Genomic DNA, 13,876 nt, shown 5'->3' with positions numbered 1-13,876 from the left:
GTTTGCCCCCATACTGCTCATATAACAGCCCATCGCTCTGCCCAGATCACACAGTGCTGCTTGTCCCCAGCAAAGACATATTTGCAGAGTGAGCCCAGGTCAGGCTGTGTCAAGGGACAAAGGTTACTTGAAATCAAAGATGCTTCAGGTGGGAGGACAAGAGCTACTTGACAAGGTAGATTGCCACAACAAGACTAGTCTGGCCTTTATCACAGGACAGCAGTTACTTGAGGCCAGAGGTTACTTGAGATGACAGGACAGATGTTGCTTGAGAACAAAGGTTAGCTGAGGTCATGGGTTACATGAGGTCAGAACACAGAGGTTATGCTAGTTCAAAAGTCACTTGAGGACAAAGGTTACTCAAGATTAAAGGTTTCTTGAGGTCACAGGACCAAGGTTAACCTATGCCAAATGTCAGTCAAGGTCAGTGGACAGAGGTTAGTTGAGGGCAAATGTTATTTCCAATCAAAGGTTGAGACCACAGGTTTGTCAAGGTCAAACATTAATTGAGGTCACAAGGCAGAGGATCCTTAAGGTCAAGGGCTACTTGAGATCAAAGGACAGATGTTCCTGAATGTCAAAGGTTCCACATCGCCAGAGGGCAAGTCACTCTAGGATAAAGGTTGATGCCAGGGCCAAGTCTCTAGAGTGTTTTTGACACCTGGATGCTGTCAGCTGCCAACGTGGACAACATGTGCGCACAAGCAGGGGCCAAGACCAGCTGGGTAGCAGGGCCCATGCCATGTGCTTGCTCACCACCTCAGCCTCCAAGCAGGGGAGCTGCAGGGAGCTGCCTGCTGGGAACAGCTGTTCCACTGCCCTGCCTGCCCAACTACACACCACACTTGGCTGGAAAAAGTGCACTGCTTGGAACAGGCTGCCTTCACACCAGCAAACACTCCAGCAGCTTACCAGCACCAAGAACAGCACTCCAGAATTCAGGAACGCTTTACCTTAGAAGTGGAAATGCAGACAGGTGTCGCTGTGCAGAACTGCTGAACGGATTAAAGGTGAAAGGGTCGAAGAGACCGATAGCAGTAATTTGTGGCGAAGCCTTGGTGCTGAGTTTGCAATGTCAGTCACCTTTTCATGCTTGAGAGTAAGCAGTTTTTCTTTACAACCTGGTTAATAAAATCGGTGGCCAGCTTCTCACAAGGACGTAGAAACAGTACTCAAAACAAAAAAAAAGCACGATACAACAACTGAGATACAACTGAGGGTATGGGGGACTATTATACTCAATTATGGGAATTAGATGCAAGATTAAAGTCATCATTTCAGATTAACACTAACTGTATGCTTGCCAGTAAAAGTTACTATAGTTCCAAATTTGAGACCCAACCACAAAAATCTCAACCCAGCTATAATGTTTTTGAAACATTATTACATTTTTTTTAGTCTAGCAGTACTATCACGACAAACAGGTCACTTTTTTAAAAAAATAAACACTATTTCAAATATACCTTTCAAAAGTCAGAGTAAACCTAAAAAGTTAGCATGTAACACTAGTCAAATGCAACAAAAACAATCCAAAATCCTCCCCATAAACAATACAAAAAAAGCAATTTGGCTGTTGTTGTGCTGTAATAGCTCATCTTTTCAAGTGCTGAAACTTTAAAAACATTTTCTTGTAAACATAATGAACTCTTGAAAATTCAGGCAGCTTCATTCAACCAAAACTCAAACCCACAATTGGTCAGCTTAGTCTATTTTAATGTTCTGTTAGGATAAATACATGCCAGAAAACAGCTTCTGAGATGCAAGTCACTTCAGAACTGAATACATTTTAGAAGCAAACAAGTGCATCACTCGCCTAATGCAGACAAAAAATTTACTTTCCAAAGAATTTGATTTTCAGCTGACAACAGGTGAGGTTGTTGCAGAATGTCAAGTTCATATACCACTTCAAAGTACTTTGAAATAGCAAAGGACTACATTCAGTGTAACTGAACTTAGATCCCACAGATCAGCCCTAAAAAGCACTTAAAATAATCCTTCATCTCATTTGGGATGATAGTAAAAGAACCATCATTAGTTGGCAATGTCAAATTAGTAGTCAGCAAAGAAGTTGCTTTTTCACATGGACTGAAATCACACTAAAAAAGAAGAAAAAGCAGAGGAAAGACCTACTAGCTCTGCAATAGTTTGGTATTTCACTCATGATCTGCAATCAGTTTGCTTCCTAAGACCTGCTTTTCTCATTAATTGCATTGAAAGCTTTTACGTAAGACAAAATAAATGCTTGACTTCAAAGTCTCCAAAAGGCTGTGATTATAAACTTTTCTCTCCACACAGCAACTGCAGTAATCATGGTATAATACAGTCTTTTTCTTTAAAAAAAATGAAAAAGAAAAAAAAATTGACTTCTTGGAGTGTCCACAGGGACCACTTACCTGCTGTTAAAGTTAGCTGCCCTTACAAATCCCTTAATTATCTTGCTACCCATGCTTTAATACACACGCTGCTGTGAGTCTCACGAAACCCAGCCTAACATAAGTTCCTAAAAAACAAACTCTGAATCCAAGTTTCTGAAGGCACCACCTTACCTTTTCCTCCTCATTTAATCAGAAGAGAAATATGCTCCGTCATCTTTGGAAAGAAACACAGCTACCAGGATCTGAACCTGGCTGTTATTGCAGAGCAGCTGCTGCACCGTAAAGCACCTGCAGACACACAGGCGACCGTTCCACGCTGTAGTTGATACGCCTTCACCACAGCACAAACATTCTTGGGGGCCCATAACTTATTTCCATCCTTCTCAAAATGACACTTGTCTGAAGCCAAAGGACTCAAGAGAAACGCCATGAAATCAGGTTTTCTGATTTTTTTAATAAACTATAGAAGAACAAGATAACATTTCAACCAAAGTCATGACAGCTGCATGCTTAAAAGCAGATACATAACATGTCTCTGGATTTTTCGGTTCTCTTTAAGAAGAAAAAAAAGGAGAAAAACTGAAAGCTGAACATAATGCATAGATTTCTACACATATTCAAATAATAGCAGACTAAAGCAAGCAAAAACACAACTGGAAAAAATGTCTTGACAGTGATTCCAGATCTATAAAATTTTAAAAAGGAAATTTCAGTTCTAAGAATCTTTATGCTGAACCAAGTTACGTTTTTATACAGCATGAAAATAAGTCTTATCAACTGAGGCACTAGAGACAAAACTTACTTACACAATAGCTCAAATGCATCTAATGTGTGAACTGAAAAACCTACAGGCCATAGCATACTAAAAATTTAGAATTTAAAGGTTGCATTAGACTTGCACTTGCTCACATTGACACAGTGAAATCAGTGAAAAACTACTGGTTTTTTCAGTTAGAATAAAATCAGGTTCTGATTGTTATTTCCAGTCAGTTATCTTCCTAGCTTTTGCTCATTGTCCTCGCTTGCCTCTTATGCATTCTTATCAGGGAAAAAAATGGAGAGGTTCCTGTGCCACCCCGTTCAACAGTGTTTATAAGGAAATGCAAAGCACCTGTCCTTGTGCACAGTTTTATCTATGGTGCTGCAGTCTCTTACTTCATCATGTTCCCCACATCACTGAGCTTCTACAGGCTTAATAAATTTGTTTAGAATTAGATACTCATGTTCTATAAGGAATGCTTAATTCTACCTTTCGATTTGCATTTTCTATGGGTGTTAGGGAGTATTAAAGACAAGGAGTCTTCACACAGTAACCGGAGTGATCACACAGCAAGAGGAACTTGAGACAGAAAGAAAGGAGCTCATATGGATATGAATGCTGCTTTCTTTATGAGGAAGAACATTAATGATCCAGCGAGGTTTCCACCCAGATGCTACAATAACTGGCACCTCTAAACACCTACATTAAAATATACCTCGATATCTTAATCAGGCACTTAAATAGAAAAACAAAGGAATAACTTTTAACATAGGTACTATGGTAGTTATTCTGTAAGGCCAGAACATCTTGTATGAAGCACTCAGAAAATTAACTGTCCCACAGAATCAAATAACTCACATCAGGGGCTAAATGAATGGAGAGTCCCTCACTAGACAAGCCTGTTTTAAAAATAAAGACTGATAAATGGTTAGCAAATATTTGGTAGAAGCCATTAACCCCAAACTTAGATTCTTCACTATCTTATGTAAAATGTAGTGCAAGGCTATTAATCCCTTGAGAAGATGGATCCAAAAGTAAACATTCAATGTGCTTTAATTTACAAGATTTTCTTTTTCCCCACAAAAAAAAAGTTTCTCCACTGATAACAAGCTCCCTGAGGGAATACATCAATTTTTTCAAGGGAAAAAAAGCAATCATTTAAAAACAGAATCTGCAAAGCTCCAACAATCAATAGTTGCTCTATTTTGAACCATAACACATTTCTCATCAACATTTCTTTGGAAAACACAAGTTAGAACAACCATTCACTGGTCCTGTAAAAGAACCCTGACCTCCCTTATTTTAAGTAGTATCCTGGAGATGACTAATCGTTCTTTAAAAATGGTAATGAATGTATTTTAGTTAAATACACTCCAAAGTTATAGGAAAACTCCACCTGCAAGACTTCATCTACCAACACTTAAACGGTTAAATATAGATTCTGTCACAAAAATACAGAATCAAAGAAAAGAGGTGGAAATTCACTTGTAAGGCTAAACTCTTGAGAAGTTATTTATGTTGTGAAAGTTAAGGGACAAATGAAACAATCTACAGACACATAAAACACATTTTTACGGTAATGAAAATGCCAACTGTTTAAACCATTCTCAAGTAATTTATTTCTTTTTACTGATGATTTACAAGGCCTTGATTATTAGACAAAATAGTATATTTTAACTAAACTAAAAAAAAAAATACAAACCAATAGAGTATAGAAGGAAATGCTATATGGTTCTGCAGAATATATCACACCCAGTGCACACACTGCCTCATTTTTCTCATCTGAACCTATTTGTTACTTACAGGATTTTTCAAACAAATATTTTGGTCTAACTAACATGTAGTGTACAGTTTCAGACTGTTGAATTAGGCTCTAATTCTGGCATTAGTCTACAGTCTAAACCACTGCAGTAGATCTTTCAAAGAGTTTAGTGTAATCAAAAACTGATCTAGACATTTTGGAGCAGTTAACAAGAGATAGGAGTTATAGCTGCATACAGTTCAGTATGGTACATTAACTGAAGCTAGAAGTTTTAGTATGCTTATTGCCAATTTCTCCCAAATTTTAACAAGCAGAGCTTCTTTGCAGACACATTATTGCTGAGGGTAATAAGGCTGTTGAACAAAAGGGTATCCAGGTTGTTGAGGTGGCGGATATGGTGCTTGTCCAGGGTTTTGATACATAGGTGAGGGTGCATATGGCAGATTATACTGACCATACATGTATGGATTATAGCCCATTGGCATTGGCATCTGGCAGTACCTGCATGGGGGGGAAATAAAAGTATACTTGAGTAGCAAACACTGACCATGTAATTTGCAAAAATAACTCATTAATAGATACAAAAAGACACACAATCTCCATAAATGTTTTCTTTACATTTTCCTTTGAGTGCAGCAGGAAATGTGGTAACTTTCAAGGAGCAAACATGAAATCAATTACAGTGCATGGAACAGAAATACAGGTAGAAGGTGGAGTAAAGGCAACCTGCCAGGACTAGAACTGATCTCAATTGATTCTATTCTGTTTAATAACATTGTGCATATTTTAACATTTGCTGAGCCTGCTACTGAAGAAGACCGCAGCTACCTTCAATTCCTTGGGATAACACCAGGAAGATGGAAAAAAGCATCAGAAGAAAGCATGCTACTCAACTGGAATTTTCTGTGTATTTTTCATCAAATTAGGCATGATACTAAGATTTGAAAAATTAGATATGCCAACACTTCTGAGATAAACACCACCAACTGATTAAGCAAGGGTTGGCAATAGTCAAGAAACCACAGTTAAAGAACCGCAGTCCTACCTTCCTTCTCCTTTAAAAAAAGCTGTAAAAACTTAAAATGAACCCTCCCACAAAAGGTACCAGCAAATGATTCCTACAAGAGTTACATGATTAAAACTAAAATTAAAAAAAAAAAAATCTTCTTGCCTCAAACACTAAACATATCTTCAACCGGAACAATAACTAATTTTAAAATGTAATACACTAATTTTAAAATATCAAGAAAAAAGTGCTTTTAAATAACAGGATAATGAAAAACTGCTTAGGTACTCCCATAGCTTACCCTGGGTAACCGGGATAAGTTGGGTAAGGAGGTCCCTGTGCCTGTGAAGGTGCAGTGCTTGCTGCAGGTGCACTGGCTCCTGGAGTAGGAACAGGAGCAGCAGCAGGAGCTGCAGGTGCTCCAGGGGGTGCTGATGCAGAAGAGGAACTGCTTGTCTCAGAAATCACTGGTGGTGGTGGCCGTGCTGGTGGCTGTGGTTTAGTCCCCTAACAAGAGAAAGTGAATTAAGCTGGAGCTTCTTTATGCAAGTCTTGGAATCAAAAGCTGTGGTTATATGATTAGTTGATTTTTATTTTCCTTTTAATCAGACATTCTATATTTGGTCTATACAGATAATAATGCAAAGCATCTAAAAGGTAATAAGCTTTTCATTTCAAATCTATAAATTATTAACCCCGATAATACACATAATACACCTCTCTGCAAAGTCTTTAATTTTGCCCTCTATTTCACTTCAACACATTTCCAACTACACCAATATGTTGAGGAGTGATAAACGCAAATTATAGATCAGTTTAGAGTTGTAAAGTATGGACCTTCTACTTTCAACCCACTAATTCCACAGCATATATTTACCACCATGGTTCTTGGTGCTGGAGTAGGAGTCGATGCTGCTGGCTTACTTCCTCCTGCTGATGTGGTCTGATATGTAGGCAGAGGAATAGAGGGAGCACTGGGTTCCCTAGCAATGCTTTGCTGCAAATCTCTATTAAAAACAAACCAGCAAACATACAGTTTAGTTTAAGCATTGTTTGTTATGGGCTTCAGCAAGCTAAGCCAAAAAGATGCAACAGAGTAAATCTAATATTTAAAGCATGATCACTGAGCTAGTTCAAACTAAATCTGGAGTCTAAATCACTTCCACAGATACCATCCTCTAGCCAACCCTCTGATTAACTGTTACATTTATTTTCAATAATGTCTTTATGTTGTAACTCAATACTAGGTATAGAACATGGAATTAGCCAAAAGCTTTGGGAACAGAAATTACAGGATCATCAAACATTTAGTGACTTGGAAGCCTTCCAGAGAAGCTAAGGAAACCTCATGTCTATGGAAAAGGATAACAGAAACGTAAAAAAAAAAAAAAAAAAAAAAAAGCACATGAAAAACTGCAATATCATTTATATCTGAGTAAATGTAACTATCAAAAAAAAACCCAGAAAAAACTTCGACGGCTCAGCATATGAGCTTTCAAGTTCTCTATTCTGTTACCTCTGCTGTTGGAATAAGCCTTGGTAAGTTACTTTTCATATCTTACTTTGGTAAGATACTGGGAGGCTTTGGTGTCATGCTGCCATTAGACAGCATAATTTTGCACTTCACTTGTCATGAACACTGCAAGGAAGCAGTTCTAAGAGGAATGCTAATCTCAATGCAAAGTTTCAATATTTCAGATGGGGCAGATTCTTCAGAGATATTTAAAGAAGCATTTAAAATTTCAGAAAATTTTGCATAAAAATATCTGTGAGCAGTATGTAACAGCTAGAACTTGATAGCTGGCACTGTGAAACAGAATAAAGAGAAGACTGACAAATGTGTACAGTCTAGTTAGCAACAAAATACAGGATCATATTACATAGCAGCAAAGGTGAGTTGCAAAGAACAACACTGGCCACTTTTGCAGAAACTTCATAGAAAAACCCAAAACTGAAATAAAAACTCCAAGAAAACTGTTCTCATCATTACCCTGACAGGAAAAAAGAATGATGAGGACAAAGCTGGAGATACTGTCCTGATATTCTGTTACATATGTGTATGTATATCTGAAACTATTTCTTGTAGATAGTGAAGCAAGTATTCAACACCATATTATACAGAAACTAAAAACCCAAAACCTAATATCTTAGGTGGCACAAGGGATGTAAGTAGTAATTTGCAATGCAATTTTAAAAGACAAGACCAATGTCTTACAGAACATGGGTGCCTTTCAGAGTGAAGTATATTTTGACCACAGAGTGACCAACTGCATTAAACATGAAGCTTAAAACACTATTACAACTGATCCTCCAGTGGGCAATCATTATGGTGGGGGGAAAAAAAAAAAAACACACTGAAGTTTTAAATGAGAAACTCCCTAAAGAAATTTATTTCCACTAAGATGCAACCCACAATCAACATTTTTATTGTAGTTAGGAGGGAAGGGGGCGGGGAGAAGAGGCAAAACATACATTTTATTCCCTCAAACTGTGGGTTGGGTGCACTAAGAAACACATTTTGTAGAAGCACACTACACATATCCCAAATGTGATCATTGCCCCTAACTGTGACTGGGATTCACGTAACTGAACAGTTAACATGAGGCAGTAAAATATATCATGGAAAGACTCAGTTGAATGTTGTCAACACTAATCCTACAACTTTGACACTGAACATGGAGATGTGAGATATTCAGACCTATGCCTTGGTTAGGCAGCCTTCACCTTCCAAATTACATGAGTGTGTGAAGCCAAAGAGAGGCAGAAGGGGTTGTAATTAAGAATTCATTTACAAGCACAATGCCCAAATGAAAAAGAACAGTTCTACAAAGGATCAAGTTAGGAAAGGTAAAAATTGAGGGCTGAGCATCCCATTCATTACATGGTACATGCATAGAACAACTGCAGTTTCACCAATTAAAATTTTAGTAACAACTAGCTCTTTTTATAAAAGACTATGTGCTCTGCTAAAGAACACTAAGTAAAAGGCAAATCTTTTCAGTTATGCTTTCCTCTTAAGAGGAGAACCCAAAAATCACATCTGAAACACACTATACTAGGCCAGATCGCATATGGGGGACAACAACAAATACTTTTCCTCATATGAAGGACAAAATCTGCTGCTCTCCCCAGGCGTGTAGGCAACCCACATATCTAAACAATGATAAAAAAACAGACCAGACAAGATCAGACTACAGAGCAGAAGTGGAATATCAGTGTAGAACAGTTTTCCCCCCATCACACTGGAGACATGGAAGGCAATCATATGATGAAGCATTTATCTAATTTCTCAAAATAAAATGACAGCAGGATCAAGGTGCAGAAATCTTTCCTCAAAGGAAAGAATAAAATAAAATGAGTAAAACATACATGCCAAACAAACCCCAAGAGTGAAATCATAACATGAAACAGATTCATGCTGAACTGTACACAGGAAAACCACAACAGACTTCAAAGGAGATTTTCCTATTTATTTCTCCTATCACTGTTCTTGTTTTTCAGGGGAGGGAAGAGTAGGGTTAGCATTAAAGCAGAGTTGAGTCTTAACACACCTGTTCTTCCTTCTCATTTCATCAAGTACCATAATAAACATATCCCCAAAGATTAATTTCTGATAAATACTTAACCATTTCTGCAATGCTTTTAAACAACGCATTGAAATCTTACTTGAGCAGTTCATCTCTTTCAGTCTTGCGAGCAAAGACAATGTCACTGCACTTGTTTTGGAATTTCAGCAGGATTTCTGTCAGCTCATTGTAAAACTAGTAAAGAAAAAAACACAAATCCAACAAGCTCAATCAACACCTTCAGATTCCATGTTAGCGTGCTTCTACATATTGATCCAGTTATGAGTGTTCTATTATGACACTCATGGCCAAGAACCTGCCATTCCAATAGTTTTCTAGTGCATTCTGTAAGGCTTTTCAAAACCAGAATTAGTCAGCTGTTGCCCATCCCTGTAACATCATACTATTGGGGGGGTTTATGTGTGTGTATTTGTGTGTAAATATAAAAATAGTTTAAGACAACTATAAAAACGTATTGAGACCAGAGAAAAACTAGATCACTTCTGATGATGAATTATTTATTTTTGTAAAGGATATTTTTTTCTTTTAATCTTACTGCTCTCAGTTTCATGCATTTCATTTGTATTGATATCTCAGAGGTTGTGGTTTTTTTCCTTTAGTGAGCTATCAATAAACCAGAAAAAAATACTTAATACAGAAGCAGTAAACTTAATACAGAAGCAGTAAGACACCTTCCAGAAGCCCCTCAGGTATGCAGTATCAACACATAAAACACAAATTTGATAAGGTGATTAAATACCCTGAGAGAACAGATTAATGAATTTCTTGGATAAAATGGTTCACCTGGGTGCTTCAACATCCTTTACTCAGCTGTAATTAACAACTTTTCCTATTGCTCAGAAAAGCTTACTTTTCAGATGGGAACAAAGAAGTTTATTTCACAGCTGTTGAAACAATCAAAATTCAAGCAACTTGCTTTAGTAGTAAAATCCTCAAAAACATACCTCTCAGCTAGCAGATCTCCAAATTTTGTTATTATTTTTGATTCACATCTCATTGTGTAAATTAAAAAAAAAAAACCAACAATCCTTCCAATCCCTTAAGCATCACCATACCTTTGTGCCTTCTTTTAAATTGGCTACAAGTTCCACAAAGTTGTCATTTGCTATAGCCAAGTTCTTCAAAACTTCTTCTCTTAAATTAGATTCGTTGTTTGATTGTTTCATCTTTGAAAAATCTTGGTGTGCATTCTTGAAAGAAGAAAAAAAAATAAGCAGTGAAAATAATGCAAGCTAGTTCCATGTAAGATTCTGCGTGTTTATCTTCTTTTTCCTCTTATTCATTGCTTCTACCTGTTTTCCTCACCTTCCATCCACACACTGTACGTCAATACTTGTCATCTGCTAAGCACAGTGGCCATTATAATATATATTCCAGAACTGTACATATGTTAACTCACTGGCAGTAGACACCAGTTAGTTATCTGTTCCGTTGTGGGCTGCCTTTCGTAATTCTGAAGCTCATCCTGCAGACTCTCTTTCGGAGGCTATACTAATTAGGCTCTCTCCTGTACTAGCCTACATTGATATTCATAAAATCATACTGAAAGATAGCATTTTTAAGAAGTATTACTTCAAATTTGGTCGACATTGGCAAGCTATTCGAAGGACAGGGAAGAAGGAAAACTCACAGAAGGATCACCTACCTACATCTCATTTCTTTTGGGAAAATAAACAAACAAGCAAACTTAAAAAGACTACTCCAGCTGCCAGAAGCAGACAAACTTGAACTCCAGGACATTAAAAAATCCAAGTAATATCCATCAAGATGTCATAAGTATATTGTGTTAAAAGATATTCAAATATTAAATCCTTGATAAACGTAGTGCACACAGTCATTTAAAAAGAATTTTTCCCTACTGTAAAAAGTCTCCATCATTACTCAAGCTGCTATTGTAATTTCTCCAAGCACTAAGACTCTCTTTTGCTAGATGTTTCAGGTACCTGCCTCTAGTTTTACTGACAAATTAAGACTGAATTTATAAACAAACTTCGGGAAATTCTATTTAGTTTTACTTTGATGGGCTTTGCACATGCTGGAAGTCAAGCATACTGTAAACAGCAATTAGGAATAAACCAAAATATACTTCAGAGATCCAAAACGTTTTCTAGTAGACAGTATGGACAGGTCTCCTATTATACCAGAAAGAAGTATGAATGAAAGGAAAAACCAAAACAAACCCAAAAACTTCTAAATGCTCCAGTTAAGCTTCTTTCAAGGACAAAACCCTCTCCAGATCTGGGCCAAGAAAAGGTCCAAGAGAATTTACAGTGGAGCTCTGGGGGTATCTACTAAAAATTCTCATTCTTTTTCAGTGAACAGACATCCCTGTATTTGTCAGTGACCAAGGAGTAAAGGAGTATCAACTGGCACATGACACAAGAACAAGCAGAAGAGAGGAGAAAGCAAAGTGAGATTTCTAAAGTACTACAGAGGTAGAAGTATCATTGCTCTTAGTTTAAGAAGATGGAAAACATGCAAAGTGTCGTACCTGTATGTTTTTGAGAAGTTCTTCCTGTTTCTTCAGGGACTCTTGCACTTTCTGTGTGTAACTCCCATAGATTCTGTCCAACTCAGTCACAGAGATAGCCTCCTCATTTATAGCACCATCCTGTGCAAGTGCAGTAAGGAATTTGCTTGTCATGTCAAAATTTACAGATTTCAGATCATTTTCCAGTTGTTCTCTCTCCTTCTTAACTTCATCCAGATTGGCCAGCAAAGTTCTTAAGACATTAACAACCTAGGCAATAAAAATTGTCAGAAGTTAGTAGGTTTAGAGGAATTATTACAGAAGTATACTCTACTACTTGTTTCCATCTTGCATTCCTCACTGTCCTGCATGACTATTCCTTTATGAATGCGTTTAAGATCACAAACTAGGACAAAATACAACAAAACAAAGATCTTCAAGCATTTCTCAAGCTATATTCTCATCTAGAGGTTTGCTTTCACTAATAACGCTGAATTACTACAAAATGTTTAATTCTTTTTTAAGCTGATCAGATACCTTCAAACAGGATATTCTAAAATGGCAGTCAAACCCACTGACTTCAAATCACTATGAGAAAAATAATAATATTGCTGTAGATGGGCCATTAATTTCTTGGAAAGCAAGTTGGTGAAATTGCCTAGTACTTTAAAATACTGAGCCATGTCTTAGATTGCTTATCTGTCCCAAGAACCCAAACACTACACCCCACCTCCATACACACAAATAGTCAAAGATTGCTCCATTTATAATAGTCAACCAGTGTTGTTGTCCATGCCAATTGACTTTGTTCACACTAAGTATAACAAAATATACTCAAGCGGACTTTAAACATAAAGACAATTTCTTTTCCAAATGTTAGTTACCACCTGTATCAATTGTGCCAGAAATAAGAGCAACTAAGGAGCAGCTTCCACACCAATTCATGTAAGTTTACTTTGTCAGACGAGTAGCACTTCTTTTCAAAATAGAGACAAATTTCAATGCAAAATAGAGACAAATTTCAATGCTTTACCTCATTTCCTTGTAATGTTTTTGCTGGGTTGGCAGAAGGAATGGCTGCGTTGAGTTCTGCCTCTGGCTTACACAGAAGTGCAATCGTATCCCGGTGAGACTGATAGCGCTCTTTAACCTGCCCATCTGCTTGCATAGCTCTATTCATAATATTGTGGTAATTGGCTCCCTCTGGGGATGGGAGGACAAAAAAGGGTGTTTATACCATTTCTAAACTTGTTTTTATCCAAGTTTTGCACCTGAGCAGTTTTCATGCTTTTCAGCGAGTCTTCATATATTTTTATGAGCCTGTACATTTATAAAGTTATTTACTAAGACTTCTATAAAACATAAGCTTCTAAGTTATGTTTTAAATGGGGTATAAACAAAGCACCTATAGTAATTCCCCAGTAAAGCACACAAAGGAATGAACACTGGTTTGAACTACACCCCAGATTTAAACCCCCGTAACTTTGCTCAACTGAGGCAGTGGTATCCTTACTAGCTTCAAAAAACAACATATATTAAGCATACATAAAACATGCTATAGTGATGGTCCTAAGTAGTTTGACTAACTGCCAGGGGAAAAACAAAACAAAACAAAACACCACATTAAAGAGACAAAACCACGTTGATGGGAAATAAAAAAATGTTAATATACAAAGAAAAATTTATTTAAGAGGTAACTGCAATCAGATCCTTAGGACAGTCATTCTTCACTACATATGCTTTCTGAAACTTAAGCATGCATGTACATGACAAGGGTGAAAAAGAAGCAGCAAATGCACTGCTATCACATCTCTCAACTCCAAATAATGGCACGGACTGCAATAAGAATATTTTGGCATAACCTTAATACCAGAGCATTGAAAACTACTTTAATTTACACTACAGACACCTTTAGA

General features: G+C 37.2%; 1 protein-coding gene across 2 annotated transcripts in view; it reads right to left on the bottom strand.

Annotated features, from left to right (window-relative positions):
- Positions 1–2,809: 2,809 nt before the first annotated feature.
- The window catches only part of PDCD6IP (programmed cell death 6 interacting protein), a 35,082-nt gene continuing 24,015 nt past the window's right edge, over positions 2,810–13,876 (bottom strand). Inside the window, exons 12-18 of one of the 2 annotated variants that reach the window (XM_032695357.1) lie at positions 12,994–13,163; positions 11,982–12,230; positions 10,546–10,680; positions 9,570–9,664; positions 6,781–6,910; positions 6,205–6,410; positions 2,810–5,398 (exon numbers count right to left, since the gene is read on the bottom strand). In XM_032695357.1, coding sequence (XP_032551248.1) covers positions 5,230–5,398; positions 6,205–6,410; positions 6,781–6,910; positions 9,570–9,664; positions 10,546–10,680; positions 11,982–12,230; positions 12,994–13,163 — 1,154 coding nt within the window. In that variant the 3' untranslated portion in view covers positions 2,810–5,229. The remainder of the gene's footprint in view (positions 5,399–6,204; positions 6,411–6,780; positions 6,911–9,569; positions 9,665–10,545; positions 10,681–11,981; positions 12,231–12,993; positions 13,164–13,876) is intronic. The other variant, XM_032695367.1, reaches the window with a different exon arrangement.

The sequence above is a fragment of the Chiroxiphia lanceolata genome, chromosome 1, assembly GCF_009829145.1.
Source record: "Chiroxiphia lanceolata isolate bChiLan1 chromosome 1, bChiLan1.pri, whole genome shotgun sequence".
NCBI lineage: Eukaryota > Metazoa > Chordata > Aves > Passeriformes > Pipridae > Chiroxiphia > Chiroxiphia lanceolata.
Note: the sequence above shows the minus strand (reverse complement) of the source record. Positions and strands in the feature narration are given on the sequence as shown.